At 32.9% G+C, this 18,106-nt stretch overlaps 1 protein-coding gene across 3 annotated transcripts; it reads right to left on the bottom strand.

The window, feature by feature from the left end:
* Window positions 1–686: 686 nt before the first annotated feature.
* On the bottom strand, window positions 687–6,729 carry LOC143587008 (uncharacterized). Of its 3 annotated transcripts, none has more exons than XM_077069589.1 (9): window positions 6,617–6,729; window positions 5,156–5,278; window positions 4,523–4,603; window positions 4,352–4,440; window positions 4,181–4,255; window positions 3,272–3,333; window positions 3,100–3,177; window positions 2,158–2,340; window positions 687–1,182 (listed from the first exon to the last, which is right to left on the bottom strand). In XM_077069589.1, the coding sequence occupies exons 2-9, from the start codon at window positions 5,276–5,278 to the stop codon at window positions 1,097–1,099; spliced, it is 777 nt and encodes a 258-aa protein (XP_076925704.1). In that variant the 5' UTR covers window positions 6,617–6,729; the 3' UTR covers window positions 687–1,096. The 3 variants fall into 3 exon arrangements, with proteins under 3 accessions (XP_076925704.1, XP_076925228.1, XP_076924762.1); XM_077068647.1 differs by having other exon boundaries at window positions 690–1,182; window positions 2,158–2,343; XM_077069113.1 differs by lacking the exon at window positions 6,617–6,729 and having other exon boundaries at window positions 689–1,182; window positions 2,158–2,343; window positions 5,156–5,375.
* Window positions 6,730–18,106: the final 11,377 nt, after the last annotated feature.

Raw genomic sequence — 18,106 nt, 5'->3', positions numbered from 1 at the left:
AAAATAAGCTCGTTTAATAAACGAGCCCGAGCCCGAGCTTTACTTATCGAGCTCGAGCCGGCTCGCGAGCCTAAACGAGCCTGTCATTTGTATAATTTTTTTAAATATATATTTAAAAATTATTAATTAATAAATATAATGTTATGAAAAAATAAATAAATATAACTAAATATATATATCTTTTATACATAAAATTATAATAGAAAAAAATATATAAAATATTATAATTTTATAAAAAAATAATTTATAAATAGTAAACGAGCCGAGCCCGAGCCGAGCTCAAGCTTCAAAATCCATTCACGAGCCGAGCTTTGAAAATAGAGCTCGAAACGAGCCGAGCTCGAGCTCTATGTAAGTTAAACGAGCCGAGCTCGAGCCTAGTCGAGCTCGGGCTTGGCACTTTTGCACCCCTAATAAGACCTAAGAGATTCAATAATTTAAAAGTATTTCAAAATAAAAAAGAACAAGGGTCCAACATGCTTTCGTACCTTTTTGCCGTTTTAACCAAGATACCGGCGGATCACACCATGAGTCTTTTTACTAGGTTATTCCAGACCAAACCGAAGTAGCCTTAGGTAACTCCTCTCTGGCTTCTTCAGCAATATTCAGCTCAATCAGGTTTCGTTTCCTACTTCCGGTGTATGGTAAAAGAAACAATTCGTAGTTGGAGATTTCCTCTTTTTAAAAGAAAAATACTTCTAAATAGGAAGAACACTCAAAGGTATTACAAGGAAAGTGAAAGTTTTATTTCATGATGGGTATTTTACAATGGAAATGTGAAAGAAAGTACCATTTACGGACGTAACCTATAACCATTTATAATTTGCTTACGAGGCAGGTCTTAATAAACAATTAGATTATATAGGATACATATATTTTTAAAAACTTGTCTTTTACAAAAGTAAAGAATAAAGAAATTACATGAAAAAGAAGCTCAAGCTCACTATAAAATGGCTGGCATGACATATAACAATTAAATTAAAAGCTACTAAAAATAAAGTGAAACTCTTACAAACTTATGTCCTAATCTGCTGCTGAAACACACAAAACATAGACCACATCCAAACCGGTGAAACACTCCTTTCTTTACATATCATCATTCATCTCCAGCTGCAGCCTGGCTCGGCCCGTTTGATCTAAACCCGCGACCCCTGCCACGGGCTCCCCTCCCACGCCCACGTCCTGCAAAACTCATCAAAATAAAAACAATCAGATCACAGGTGAGATAAGCCGATAACAGGTTTATGTCAAAACTAGAGACGGATCGTGTTATATATAATATTTGTAACTACAAATATGTAATATATAATTATAAATGCATAAAAATAAAATAATTAAATTGCTAACAAATAAATATTTAATCAGTGATTCATGCTCGAGCTTTAAAAAACTGAGCCCAAAACAAGCCAAGCTCGAATTCTAGTATGCTAATATTTTACAAACCTATTCAAAACATGTTGGGTCAGGTCAAATTAGTCCAAGCCACAAAAACAGGTATTTGTTCTTTTTTAATTAGTTTACATGTTAAAACTGTTAATCTGTTTACTAAGCCATATTATTAATGTTGTACTACAATAGTCAAAAAATAATAAAGCAATTTGGTTGGTTCTTAATGCAATTTAACAGATTTCAGATGAATTTTAACCCACTTGACCACACAATTTGGTTAGCATATCACATTTGACCTGTTAAGAGGTAAAAACATAATCCAGATTGACCCGTTTGTATACGAACCAGCCAAGTTTGCGGAACCCACAAGAATAATTTCTATGACATGAAATTATGAATACTCTAAAAACAGTTTTTAGACTGGGTTGATGACTTAATGGGTTGACGGTTGACCCACACACACTGTAAAAATTTAAATATTATTGGAATATAACATGATTACAGTGCTATCTTATTACAGATTTACAATAAATATATAACTATCAGGTAACCCAGACACGACCTGTTTAACCCAATTATCTAAACATGTCAAAACAGGTTGGAAAGTAGCAATCAAGCTGTAAACATGTTAATCAGGTTGGTGGATTGTAAAGAACGAGTTAACCAGCTCATGAACAGGTTAGCAGTTGGGTCAACCCATTTAATCAAACAAGCCAACCCGTATATAACAAGAACACAACCCATTTTCATAATATTATAAGGCAATACCTCTTCCCTGCTGCATGGGTGGTGCATCTGGATTATATCCTCCATCATACTGATCATCCATATAAGAACCATTATTATAATTGTAACCTCCTCTTCCTCGGCCACTGAAACTACGACCTCGCCCTCGGCCCCTACCCCGTGTGAAATCACGAGGTGCATCATATCCCCCGTCCTCATACTCTTCTGCTATTATAGATCTTGTTATTATAGCCATTGTAAAATAAGAAACGGGTCTAACATGTTGACCGCGACCAAAAGTCAACTAAATCGCTTAATTCCTGAGACTCGAACCCAGGACCTTTGGCTGCTTAATTCAAAATATTTCATCGTTATTATTAGGCTTGTTAACGAACTGAACCTTCAGTGAACCGTAAGTTCGTTTATTTAAAAAACAAACAAACATGAACACCTGTCTCGTTCATTCATTTATGTCCACGAACGTTTGTTTATGTTCATTCATTTATGTTCGTTTATGTTCATTCGTTTAAATTCATTAATGTGCGTTAGTTTAAGATTGTCCGTATATGTATTCATTTAAACTGTTGGTGTATTACAATTTACTCTAGTTTTATTAAGTTCAAATATCATCCATTACAATTATGTTCGTTTATATTCACTCATCTAGGTTCAGCTATATATATGTTCATTTACTTTGTTTACATTCGTGAACCATTTGTTTATACCATTCACTAACGAGCATAATCAAACATGAACACCTTCATTTTCTTAATAATCAAACACGAACAACAAAACCCGTTTGTGTTTGTTCGGTTCATTTACAAGCATATAGTAATAGTAATAGTAATAGTAATAGTAATAGTAATAGTAATAGTAATAGTAATAGTAATAGTAATAGTAATAGTAATAGTAATAGTAATAGTAATAGTAATAGTAATAGTAATAGTAATAGTAATAGTAATAGTAATAGTAATAATATCATACCAGGGATGGTGGCTCGGGACCTTCCTCTTCCTCTACCCCTTCGATCACGTCTCCGACCCCGTGGAGTTGGTGATCCCTCTGAATAAGCAAGAAAGTTAACAGATCCATCAAAAAGTTAACAGAAAAAAAAAGTAAACAAATAAAGTATGGCTAGAATGAGTGAATGACAGACCTCCTTCATACTCGAATTCAGTTGCTACTTTCACCTGATCAGCTGGCAATGGAGGCTGATATCTGAAAACAATCAATTTAATAAGTACGATTACAGAAAAAATATAATTGCATACAGAAAAAATGTAATTACAATGATAATCTATATCTTTAAATCAAACAATTCAAAAGGTCAAAATTTTTATTTGACCCATTTGACATAAAACACAACCAAACTAGATCTATAACGTAAATATGTCAAATTTCCACATTTAGAAATAACATAATTTCACCTGATCAATAATTCATGTATGCTTGTAAACAAACCGAATGTTATTTAAGTTTGTTTATTTAGAAACAAACTGACATGAACAAAACTTCTGTTCATTTAATTAAATAAACGAAAATGAGCACATGTTCATTTAGGTTCGTGAACGTTCGTTTACATCGTTCATTCAAATCCAATTATGTTCGTTAGTTTACATTTGGTTAAGTTCGTTTGTTTATGTATTCATTTACATTTTTGGGCCCATTACAATTTAGTCTTGTTTAATAAAATTAAACTATTTAGTCTAGTTTTGTTAACTTTTTTGGCCCCGCAGATTGATGTTCACATTTACTATTAATATGTTATGTCTGTTCATCTATGTAATCTATGTTCGTTCGTTTATACTATTAACGATTAACGAACAAACATAAATGAACATGAGCATCTTCATTTTCTTAACGAACAAACGCGAACAAGAAAACCTCGTTCGCTTAATTGCTCGTGTTTGATCATTTGTTCGGTTAAAGTTAAACGAATGACCACGAAGATATGCATATTTCATTCACAAATCACTACTATCAAAAAACATTATATTGGAAAAAAATTATTATAAGTCATTAGCAACAAAAACATGAACATAGCAAATGTAATAAACAAACTCACCCAACAGATGATGTATTCAGTTCCTTTGTAGAGAGAGTTACAGTGATCATTGAAACATGCCTTGTGGTTTCTATACTGCAAAACCACAAAACATAAATAAATTTAAATAAGATTCCAATAATATACAACAAAGATCATTCATTTTCTATATAAGAATCAAGATGATCTTACGGAAGTAAGCCTTCTTCTAGTGGTTCCCATGTATCAGTTATGTCTGTTGATCCAATGGTTGTGATTTGATGAAGTCCAACAACTCTCCTCTGTGATACAACTAGAGTTCATAACTGCAAATCCAGAATAAAAATATACATAGCGGAAGATTTAAGATGTGAAATACTATACCTTTATGAGCTCAACAATTGTTACGGTTTTACTGATTGCTCTGCCCATTGCTTTAAACACAATTTCTGATGATCCTTTTTCCTATTAAATGGTATAACAAAGTGAAGTTTAGAAAAACTAACGATTATATAACCCCCACTCGTTAATTATTTAAAGAAAGAGTTACCATCTCCATCTTAAAAATATAAAAGAGAAAAAAAAACAGATACAAATTTAACCAAAAAAAAAAGAACGAGTATATAACTAGGATAGTAAAGAAAGATATATGTTTTCAAGCAAAGAATTGACCAACAAAGTTAGGTACTTAGGTGATGTGATTTCAGCGAAATAATATATGAAAATAATCAGTATAACTGAAATCAAGCATCAACTAAATAAGAATCCACCAATGATGATGCGACATGTAAATATGAATTTCCAAATCAGTTGTTGTGCATACTTCGACTAACTTCCTAACATTTTACGTGCATGTGACGGACAAAACAACTGATAAAACAAGGCAATCACATATCAACTACGCATGCTAATTCTCAAAAAACAGGTTTCATTACATAAGACACTAGACCTAGACTTACATGTTACTTCTAACGCAACTCTACATAAATGCACATGCATAACTGATTAAAAGAATACCTGAAGCAAACCGATGCCATAGGTGATATAGTTCCGCATCCTACCCTGGCTGGTAATTCGAATCTCATTTGCATCAATTGGTTGCTCTGCTCTCGCCTTTTCCACCTTTTGGTACCGATCCATCTTCAAAACTCAAAATAAAAACTTATTAAATCACTAAAAGATAAAAATTTAACAGTGTAATGCATGCTGTTTTCTGAACAAGTCCCTATATTTATGATGAAAATATGCAATCAAACAGTAATTTTATGGGGAGCAACACTCACAAGTGACAAACCATTATAAGTACTGAATTTACACAAGCATACAAAACAAAATTTGAACAATTAAAGAAAACATGCATTTAAAGCATCAAAACACTTCTCAAATGCTGTGAAAATATCATAACATAACCAAAACTTCATTAATTCAAACCATCACTCCAATTTAATGCACAGAAACACTGCTAAATTGTTGTGGAACTTACACGGCCATAATTTAAACTATCACCCCATTTAGCAACTACAAACTCATCATAAAAAAGAAAAACAGACGTATTTAAACTGGAGCAAGATAATCAGATAAAAACAGTCAAAATCAAAGAAAAGTACCATGAAATTAAATAATCAAAAATTAGATAAATTCATTACACATAAACATTAGTTACCTATATAAAAGGAATCATCAAAAACGAGAAGACTATGGCTAAGGGGTGCGCACAAAATCGGCATAACCAAATCGAGCCGAAACGAAAACTGACAGTTTGGTTTATGTCATCGTCAAATGATATATCGTGTAAAAAAAAACCAAACTTATAGATTTTAATTTTTTATTTTAAATTTTAAGCAATTTATAATAGTTTAGTATATTACTTAACCAAAATATTTTAGCCCAAGTGTATAATAAATAAATAAAAATTACAAGAAAATCTAAAAACCAAAAATTCAAAAACCAACATTTCAGCTTTCGGTTCAGTTTTAGTCGAAATCTAAAGAGAACCAACCCATGCACACTCCTAATTAACAATAGTTACCTATAAAAGCAATCACCAAAAAGTAGAAGACAATGGCTATGATTATTAAATAAGTATTAATTTATTATAATTATAATCAACAGACTATTAGTATGATCCGGAACCTTCTACGCATCTAAAAAGTGCACAAACATCATCATTCAAATTCAAATCACTAACATACACCGTTAACAATAATCACTCCAAAAACAACTCCGAACACTGGAAATACGAATCGAAATACTAATAAACAGAAAATAAATATATAAATTCATAAAAAAAAAAGACAGTAGTTACCTATAAAATGTATCTTAATAAATAATGTGTATATAAATTCATAAAAAAAAAAGTAGTTAAGTATTATCATGACATGATTATCAAATTCACATCACTAACATACACACAGTAAACAACAGCCAAATCGAACCGCTAAAACGAATCAAATCATAAAATTGACAGAGAGATTATACCTTATGCTTTAATTGATTCGTCGTTAAGCCCTAAACCGTTTTGAGAATGGAGAGTTTGAAGTATTATTTATAGTAGAAGTTTACCCGTTGAACCGGGTAGTTGGAGGATTGTTTTTGTTGATGTTGGACCGGTCTGTGTCTTACTTTTGACCCAAGTGTGTGGATCAATATCTTGGTGTGTGGTTTTTGACTTGTTATTTATTTACAAAGGAGTACGATTTTAATCAAAGAGTTTTTTTAATCATTATTAGGATTGAGTAGTTAAAGATGTCTTTTATATTTAATCGTTTTTAATAGCGAAATAAATGACAGAAAGAATACTTTATTATTCAAATCTCTTTCATGTTACATCATTTGGCCATAATCTAGCTAATTGTTCAAGTTAAATCTGGTCATGTAAGGGTAGTGTTGTAAATTAACATATATATATATATATTTATTTATTAATTAAAACTAAAAGAAACAAAAAAAATATATAAACCTCTCTCTCTCTCTCTCTACAACCTGCAAATCAAACCCTAAAAACACAATTCTCCTATAACCCAAATCCCTCCAAACCCTTAAAAGACCACCATCGGGCACCGCCAGCTGACAACCATGTATGTTTCATGTTTCCATTAGTCACCACCGCCGACGTTTTGTTCCGGATCTCGTCACAGCCACCATTAGCTACCATAACCAGTCAATGATTCCACAGTGTCGTTATTCAGATCCGGTTCGAAGCCCTAACCCATGCCCGCACCATCCCTGTAATAAAAGATCTAGTTCAAAGCCATATTGAAGCCATAACCCAACCCCAGAAGAGTTTGTGTTCAGATTGGGCCCATACGCATGAAAATCGGTCACGTAATTGTGTTGGGGAACTTTATTCAGGTCATTGTAGGTGGTGGTGGCGGCGGTTAACGATGGTGGTGGTGGTTTCGACACGGGTGGTGCTCACCGGAGACAATGGTGGACGCGGCTGATGAGAGACAAAGAAGATCCAACCTTGAACTCTCTATTTATGCCTTTTAACGTTTTCACTTTAACCTGCAAATAGTTTAAAGTCGGGCAGATCGTGAGCAAATGCGTGTTGTGGCGGGATTGGAGACGAACCAAAGCCCTGCGCTTTGGGGCTTTTCAGAGAGAGAGACGACGAGAATGGTTGAGATGAAGATGGTGGCCACTGGGGGTGGTGGCAATGGGTAGTGGTGGCAGTCGGCACAACGTGGCGGTGGTTGTTTGGTCGGTGATGGTGGTTTTGGATATTAAAGAGAGAGAGAGAGTGTATATGTGTGTGTGAGAGAGAGAGAGAAAGATTTTTATATATATATATATATTTTATTTCTTTTAGTTTTAATTAATAAATAAATAAATATGTGAATTTATAACATTATCCTCGTGTGTTTTGCACATTACCAGATTTAACGAGAAAAGTTAACTGGGTTAGGGTCAAATGACGTAACATGAAAGAGATTTGAAACATGAAGTATGTTTTCTACAATTTCTTTTGCTAAAGTACGTCCATTGAACAAACGATCAAACATAAATGACTTGTTTTGCTATCCTGTCTGTTAATTACGTCGTTAGTGCATGTGATTTGTAAAAAGTAACACGTTTGGGTGTTGGGGTTTTATTTTTTGTAACACACTTAGACTAAGGCTATCCTTATTAACAAACCCAATCCAATCTTTATTATAAAACTAATTTATCTCTTTTCTACTTGTCAAACCCAACCAAATCTAACTTTCCGCACTAATTAGCAACCCAATCTTCACTATCTATTATTCAATAAATATATTTATACTTGTTTTTTTATTATTAAAAGTGACTAGAAATATAAAAAAAAACTTTGTCTTTAATTAAAAAATAAACAATATATTAAATTTAATAATATTTAAACAAATAAAAAAATATATTTGTACACACATACTCAATAGAAATATAAACATACTTTTATAATCGCAGAATAAATATAAAATTATACTAAAAAATTATACAAAGTTACAAACTACATAATTATTCATCATCGTCAAAGTTTTGCCATATATGTTCAATCAAATCGTTTTTAAGCGATATAAGCAGCTGTATTGCAAAGTTGTTCCCTATTAGTTGGAAAAGTTTCCAATTCCTTGAGTAAAGTATTGAAATGGTTGTTCATCCTCTTCACTAGAGCTTCTTCGTCGTCGGTTAACTGGTCTATCTTTTAGAAATTTAGATGAAGCATAATAGTTAAGGTATGTGTCTCATTCATTCTCAACGATCATACCATGCATGATAATACATGCAATCATAATAATCCCCATCATATCTTTATCCCACACATGACATGGGTGCAGTAGAAATACAAAACAAGCTTGTATGACTCAAAAGGCTCGCTCAACAGCTTTTCGAGCGGCCTCTGGATGTTGTGTGAACAACTTGTGTTTATGCAATTGTGGAGAAGTTGTTGACTTGAAAAGGAAGCCTATGAAGGATATGTAACATCAGTAAAATAGTATGCCCTCGACCATTCAACACGTAGCTCACATTTGGTGCTCAATCTAACAACACATCATCAAAAATAGGAGATCTATGGAGGGCGTTAATGTCATTGCACATACCTTGTGTTCCAAAAAATGCGCATCCTATCCATAGGTTATATGATGTAATAAATTCCAAAATGATTACTGGTTTACCACTTCTACCTACATATTTCCCAACCCAAGTGACCGGGAAATCTTTCCATTATCAATGCATCCAGTCAATGTTGCCTATCATACCTGGAAATCCACGTTCTACCCCGACATGGAGTAGCCTTCTTAAATCATCTTCGTCTTCTCAGGTACTCTTGACAGAAACATGAAGTGGCACATTTTACGAACTTTATAAGAGAATAACTTGTTACAGTATCACTCATTCTTAAATATTCATCTTGTGCATCGTTGATGTTCCATACGCCAACACCTGTATAGCTCCGGTACATTTTTTCTTCTGATAGCATTATGTCTTTGTTGAAAATGGATAACATTTGTTGTTATAGCAGCCACTATATGGAGGAATAATGGTTTTTGTGTAAGGCCCCAAGCCCGTTGCCCTACATTATCGTTGGGTTTACTCATAAACACAGTTCTAAATATCATAGTGAATTAAAACTTTTCGCGGAATAATTAAAAGTCAATTATATATTACATAACATTCAAATCTTGTCTCAATAAACATTCACTTATCTTTAACAAATCAAACATAATAAAAGAAAACATCATAACATTCTTTCTCGTCATATGCCAGCCTCTTCACGTGTGTCTCCCTCAAGCTAGATGATTTAACCTATTTGCCTACGCGCCTACTAAAAGTCAGCTACGCTGAGTGAATTTTAGTTAATCAGGCAACAAATATTACATTCACATACATACGAATCCGAAGATACATATTTACATCCTTAACCTGCTTACCTTTCATTCATACATACACAAACACATACATTCATACTTGTATACTTTCATACTTTCTTATTTTAACTTACTAAACATACCATCTCAGATTTTATTAGGGTCTGGTCCCTTCTATCTCAGATATTATAAGTATTCTGGTCCCTTCTATCTCAGATATTATTAGGGCCTGGTCGTCTGGTCCCGTTTATCTAAGATATTATTAGGGTATGGTCCCTTTTATCTCAGATATTATTAAGATCTGGTCCTTGCCGTCCATACATCCATACAATCATACATTCATACATACATTGCTCCATATCATCATTCATATAATTACATACATACTTTTAACCCTTTTTATATCATTCATTAAACATTCATATAGCATACACTTACCACTAAGGTAAGTGTATTAATTAACCACATAGAAGTATGCACACAGCCCCGAAAATATAACAGAGAAATGGAGCTAGAAACTCACCTGGATCCTGTTTCTCTCGAAGTTAATTGCAACACCTCTCCTTAGTTGTGCACGGATAACTGTGTAATAATTTATAAGTATCAATTAACTACACCTAACTAGATCATACTTCTTAAGTTAGTGAAGCCCTTAACGAACGGGGTCCGGGTGCAGCGCCCCTAGCAGGGTCTTAGGGGTAGAGCCCCTTGCTGGGGTTAAGCTGAAAACCAATAAAATCGAATTCCAAATGAACTGAATCGATTTTCTAGAAACCAATCGAATTGAGTTTATGAAAAACGAATCGAATCGAGTTTTTGGAAAACCAATCGAATCGAGTTTCTAGAAGACCAATCGGATCGAGTTTCTGGAAAACCAATCGAATTGAGTTTTGCCAACGAATCGAATCGAGCTCTTATATATACGATTCAAAACTGATTTTCATGCCCTTGTAACACCCCGACCCGGTTAGGGCTGACGTGTCACACAATACGGTCAATCAGATTCATTAATAACTATTTAATTAGATACTTAAACCCCAAAACATATATATACCTTACAACGATTTAAAATATTCAATGCTCAAATATATTTTACTCCATGTTCTCCATAATCTAAAGTTTTATTATCTCTCACCACACGTTTTCCCAATTTCCCTTGAGTACCTGCTTAAAAAGAATAAGAGAAAACACCAAAACGAAATACGGGTGAGACAAAAATTTGCTCAGTAACGGAAGAACAATAGCAATAACTGTTTAACAATAAGAAAGATGTCATACACTGAACAATCAATGACCAAATAACGATAAAACGATACCATGAGGTGAATGATCAAGGACGTATCAATAACTGCGTAATGATAAGACGATACCATACGATGAAGGAACAATAATGAACCACTAACCGTGTGACGATGGTGCGATGCCATACAATGACTATTTAACAATAAGACGATACTATATATATATATACACACACGTTAGCAAACGATCAATGATTAAACTATTCAATAACAATTTTTAACTTGGAAATACCCATATGAGCCAATAATAATATATCAATACAATATGTACATTAGTTCTAGACTAATGCACCAATATGTATAGGGGATGTGGGAACTCACACCTATCCTTCTACCAATAACAATGAAATAATAATGTTTCCTAGGATCGATCCATAAGCCTCTATAACAATAATCCGTATCCAATAATTAAGTGCCACTCTAGCACACATTAACAATGTAGAGACGTCGTGGGCTAATCGCTCCGCCACAGATAGAGCACGTCAATAGTGCCTCGATTGATGCCCTATGTCCCCATAGGTGGATGTGCTCGGGTATTGAGGTCAATGAAACAATATATTTTCAATAAACACCAATATATAAATAAATATAACCATATATAATGGTTCAATAACTATAACCAATGATCAATAGGAACATGCGATAATGAGTCTAAATGATTGATCTATCGCATGTAGAGATATGGAAATAACTCAATCCAATACTTGCAATTTTACTCGAATGTCTAAGCAAAGGTTTCAATGACGTCGACAATACGAGGACGATAATGAATACAAAACACTATGAGAGAAAGACAATAAAATCCGTACACTACGAGAACGATTAAAACAATATAAAGCTAAAAGGAGAGGACCACAGAATCCGTACCTTAGTTGATGAGGAAAACAAACGATAATATAAGTAGTCTTTACGTCGCACGCAAACCTACAATTATAATTGTAGCTTCAATTATATTTTGACATTCATGTTTCATTGTTGGTGTTAGTGTATTATATGTCTCGATTATTGGTGTTAGTGATCATATTGGTATATATACGATAAATGACTAGTTTCATTTATTTTATTGTACCTTTTGAAATGAATTCTTTTTTGGTAACAACTATTTATAAATCAAACTCAAACTAATTCTTCTAATCAACACTTTCTTTATATAATACTAACTAGTGGTTTGCGCTCGCGCGTTGCGCGAGGAACTCGACAAAGGTAGAATGCCCATCTATTTGGTAATTTGCACAGTGTATATGGTGTATCCAACCTCGAAGCTCCCCACAAATGGCCACAAAGTTTTTGGAAAGATTACAACTTAGAGTAAAAAATTCAATTCGCTTAAAGGAAATGGATAAACCGTAAGGCCCCTAACCCGGTGCCCTACTTTAACGTTGGATTTATTCATAAACATAGTTCTAAATATCATAGTTAATTAAAACTTTCTCGGAATAAATAAAACTTCAAACATTTGTCACAATCATTCAACTTGTCTTTAAAAACATAACATAAAAAACATATTATTTAACATCATGTCAAATCCTTCTGCGGATGCCAGCTTCTTCAGATCCGCCATGTGTCCTCCTCTCAAGCCAGTGTCTCAGTCTATTAACCTGTGTGCATACTAAAAGTCAGCTTTGCTGAGTGAGTTCTAGTTAATACAGGTAACATACAATACATTCACATGCTTACTCATACGTATTCGAAGATACATATTACGTACTTAACCTGCTTTACTTTTTTCGTACACACATGAGTGTATACCTTCGTTCTTACTTCCTTACCTTCATTCTTTAATATTTTATATTCTTTTATATACATACTTATACGTTTTAAAGAGCATTTCGCCCTACAACCTTCGCAGATATTATTAGGGTCCGCAACCCTTTAACCTTCGCATATATTATTAGGGTCTTCAACCCTTTAACCTTTGCAGATATTGTTAGGGTCTGCAACCCTTTAACATTTGCAGATATTGGTAGGGTCTGCAACCCTTTAACCTTCGCAGACATTTGTAGGGTCTGCAATCCTTTAACCTTCGCAGATATTTGTAGGGTCTGCAACCCTTTAACCGTCAATTCATACATACCTTCCTTTCCTTATATATATATATATATATATATATATATATATATATATATATATATATATATATTATATACTTTCATACATACTCGTAATCTTTTCCACTCCCTTCACATATCATATATTCATCATTTACATACATTCAGATATCATACGTACATCATATATAAGCATTCATATAGCATACACTTACCACTTAAGGTAAGTGTATTAACTAACCATATCGAGTATGCACACAGCCCCGAAAACATAACAAGGAAATGGGGCTAGAAAGTCACCTGAATGCGGTTACATTCGAGTTAATGGTAATCCCTTTCTTTAGTTGCGCACAGCTAACTGTATAATAATTACACGTATCAATTCAATTATCACTACTTATATCGTATTTCTAGTTTAATTATAACCCCCAACGAACGGGGGTTCGGGGGCAGCGTCCCTGACAGCAGGGTTCTAGGGGCGGCAGCCCCTAGCGGGGTCCAAAAGGCAAAGCCCCTGGCTGGGGTTAAGCTGCCAGGTCAGCTTGGAAAAATTTATTTTCATTAACTGTCTTAACACATTTTCCATTAGAATTTTAAATTATCGTCTAATTCGCTAACTCATTCTCTATAACGAATTAAGCCTCATTCGTTATCTTAACATAGCGGATAAGCATATAACGAATGACCTGATTCGTTATCTTAATCTAACGAATGAGCATATAACAAATTACCTTATTCGTTATTTTAATCTAGCGAATGAGCATATAACGAATTACTTGATTCGTTATCTTAATCTAACGAATGAGCATATACCGAATTACCTGATTCGTTATTTTAATCTAGCGAATGAGCATATAACGAATTACCTGATTCGTTATCTTAATATGACGAATGGATAGGTAACGAATTATATGTTCATTCGTTATCGAGTCACACGAATGAGTCCCATTCGTTATGACCACGTAACGAATGATCATTCATAACGAATGATCAACAATGTTTATCCAGACTTTGACTCAGGGGTCAAAGTCAAAATCGTCAAGAACACCAAAACAATTAACATACACCAGATCTTCGATTAACCCTTAAATCTTGATGAAATAACACAAAATTGGTATCAATCTACTCGTATACATGTCGCCTACAAACCCCAATCAACTAATATGTTAATCAGTCCGTTTTTAATGGTGCGATAGGTTCATTTTCATACCTGGTTCTTTAGGTTAACAATTAACATATCAAACATTAACGAATTTAGTTGAGAATCACTGCGTTTGATTCGTTTTTACCAGTTATATACAAATCTAAGATTACTTTAACGAATCCGAACTTAAATGAACAAGTTTCCTTTATAAACGTACCTTAAAGGAGTCGGTTTACGAACTCGAGCTAGTCTTGATGTAGGTTTGGCTTGTTACGACGTTCCATCACCAACAAGCTCGGGTTTTCACCTTCGGATCTTGGTTTGGGATGTAAGATGGTGTTTGCGTGTATTTTTGATGGTGTAGGCTATGGTGTAGAGATGGATAGAAATGGAAAGGTTTAGGTTTTATGGGGTATTTATACTCCCTTAAGCCCATGGACCTATGGCCCATTCCATCCCGTATTCCATCTTTTAATATCCAAACCCACCTTCCATTAGTTTAATTATCTAAACTGATAAAAGGCACACTTTAAATAAATGAAATTTATTTTATTAATTTTTTTCAAAAGCAAGATGTTACATAAACCATCAACACAAATAAAGGGGTGACTTAAGTTGTACGCCTTCGGCCCTGATATCAATCTGTCACAACCCAACCTACGGAAAAAAATGCTGAGGCGCGACAATATTGTATCATAGCTCAAAAGACACTAATTTAAATTACACGTTTCAATATATAAATTATTCATTTCATATATCAAGCACGCAATGAACAAACATTGTTCTCAAAAGAAATAATATTACAATCAAAATAAAACACAAATCAAAGACTTAAAAAAAATAACTTGTTCCTTATTCATCATGCAACCAAAGGTATATTCTAAAACTTCATGATACGGTCTAAAATATACATATTGTTATATAAATATTTTATACACTTTTAAATACTTTGAGCTAGGTTTTTGTTGAATATTACTCAAGTGGCTCATATTTATGTATTTAGAGTTTTAAAGAGGCAACAAGCTAAAATAAAGTACTTATACTAAACTTGTGACCAACGTGTAAAACTTTAAACATTTTATATATCTATCGGTTTTCTTTTGAGTTAATGTCGTTTAATGAATTAGAATTTCGAATATGCTTCATAATATATAAAATAAAAGCATCACCAAATATAACGCTTTAATATAAATGTTGATTTCATGTTTTGAATTTGTGATGCAGGTGACTTGATAATGCAAGATTCTACAATACAAATGCATGTGAGATTGAGCTCAAATTGCACCACAAATAATTTAAGTGAATCCGTGCACTAGAATAAAGACATCAACTAATAGGAGCTGGGCTCGTTTAATATCTTTGATCATGGGCCTTTTGTTTAGCCAATATGAATTTTCCGTGTTTAAGGATGCTTACGTAAACAACAAAGGATACATCAGATGGGCCTCATTTATTATTATTGTAGAATTGTCGGCAATTGGTTGGGTGTTTTAACTTAGACCAGAAGATAACAACCTATATATAGATGTGACGAGACAAAAGGGTTTGAGAGCAGGAGGTAAGAGGCCGGAAATTAATTAGAGAGGAAAAAGGTTTTTGGAGCAACATCGAAGAATATTATATCGGAGAATGTCATACCCTAACTTAAGACGGAAATGTCAGGTCGTGAGCTGATTGCTTACAGCTCTCAAGGTACTATCATGCAAATATTTAAAGTGACAATATCTATTATTTAATTTCAAATTTTCCCACAAGATTCGAATAACAAATACAACAATTCATAATTAACATAAATAAAGACAAAGTATAATCATGCTCTTGTTATCTTCTCTCTAACATGCAACCCTAAGTTTTCTTCAAACATGACTTGATAATCAATCACATGATAACCTGCATATGCGTTAAAAATACAATAATTTTGTCAATACTAGGTTGAGTGAGTATAACACCAGATTAAGACACTATAATAATAATAAATAAAAGTGCAAACTGTTCATGTGAGATAAACAGTTAAACCATAACACATAAACGATCAATCAAACCATAAAGAAAGGGCTCAACCAATTCCATATAAATGGACATTGGTTACCAAGCAAGGACTAAACCGTTGCCATAAAAATGGACATCGGTTGCCAAAGATAGTAGTATGATCATACTATAATGAGGAACTTCACCAGAATGCGTTCAAATAAAGCAAGTAAGCAATTAGCAAGTTATGCAAGCTGCTAAACACACAAGGATAAACAGTTGTGGTTTGAATACTATATAATATAAAAATAGCTAGTTACGCATATGTCCCCAAAACAGTAAAAATAAGTAAAAGAGGGGAGTGAAATAATCACCTTAGTAAATAAGCAAGAGATAATGATTCAATAAGAAAGATAATGGTAGATCAAGCTCTTAGAGAAAAACCGACGAGATATCCTAATAAAGAACAGTTACGGAATTTAAATATGAATTCAACAACAATTATAAAACTAGATAGAGGTTCGAGATTTGATAATCGGGTATATTCTTGTGAAAGTTATATTTTTTCAAGGATTTATTATTATTACTTTAACTATTTTGAAATATCATTTTTATTTATCAAGTTTTAACATAAACAATATGATTTTAATTATATGAAATACATAAAAATACATAAATAATTAATTATAAAGACTGTATAGTTTATATAAAGAGATTTGTTTTAAATAATTATTTTAAACTAAAAATACACTTAATGTTTGTATATATTTTTATTATTAATAAAGATAGCTTTTAAATAAGTATTGTAAATGATCAATAGTATGAAATAAATAATAATATTTGTATAAACTATAATATTTTTTTATAAACACTTGAATTTTATATATTTTATTATGTTCATTGATAAGATTTTATTAAATATATTTTAGATTCAAAATCTTTTCAGAATACATTTTCACACACACACACACACATATGTTTAATTTCTTTTGAGAACCACTTTGAGTTTTAAGAACTCGAAAGAGCTCAACGTAACAATTTTTTTTGAATTTGTTTTTACACATATGTAATACGTAAGTGTAAGTAACGTAAAAAATCTATAGTATTTTTTTACACACCGAATCGACTTATTACACATGTGTAACTAACATTTAAACTTGTGAAATCATTAAAAATACTTATCATCTCTCCTGATTAATTTTTTAATCAGATTTATTTTCAGCCACATATTTCATACTCATTTAATTAAATGTGTGGTCCATATTGAGTTATCTTAAAGTTCTTACAACTCATTAAGGTTTCAAAATATCCCTCTCCTATATATATATAGTTTTTAACAAAGATTCGGAAATGTAATTAGTTAGAACGCCGGTTTTATAAAACAAATAAATATTATACGTTTTATAATTTTTATGATTTTATAATACTAACTTAATATCTAATATGGTTTAAATAACCAATAAAGGAATTAATTCCAAAAACATGGTGGCTGGGGGGAGGGGGGTTTCGAATCCGCGCCCCCAACGTCTCGTGACCTAACATACACACCAGCTATGCGTGCTGGGGTGTTGGTTGTGATGATGATGAAACTGCAACTAATTAAACATACAGAGCACAACAAAAATAATATATAAACCCTAGAAATCTTAATCTGCAAATATGTTAAATGTTAATCCAAT

This window comes from Bidens hawaiensis, unplaced genomic scaffold (genome assembly GCF_021521415.1).
Source record: "Bidens hawaiensis isolate Kalapana, Puna unplaced genomic scaffold, B.hawaiensis_p1.1 tig00000001_1, whole genome shotgun sequence".
NCBI classification, from domain to species: domain Eukaryota; kingdom Viridiplantae; phylum Streptophyta; class Magnoliopsida; order Asterales; family Asteraceae; genus Bidens; species Bidens hawaiensis.
Note: the sequence above shows the minus strand (reverse complement) of the source record. Positions and strands in the feature narration are given on the sequence as shown.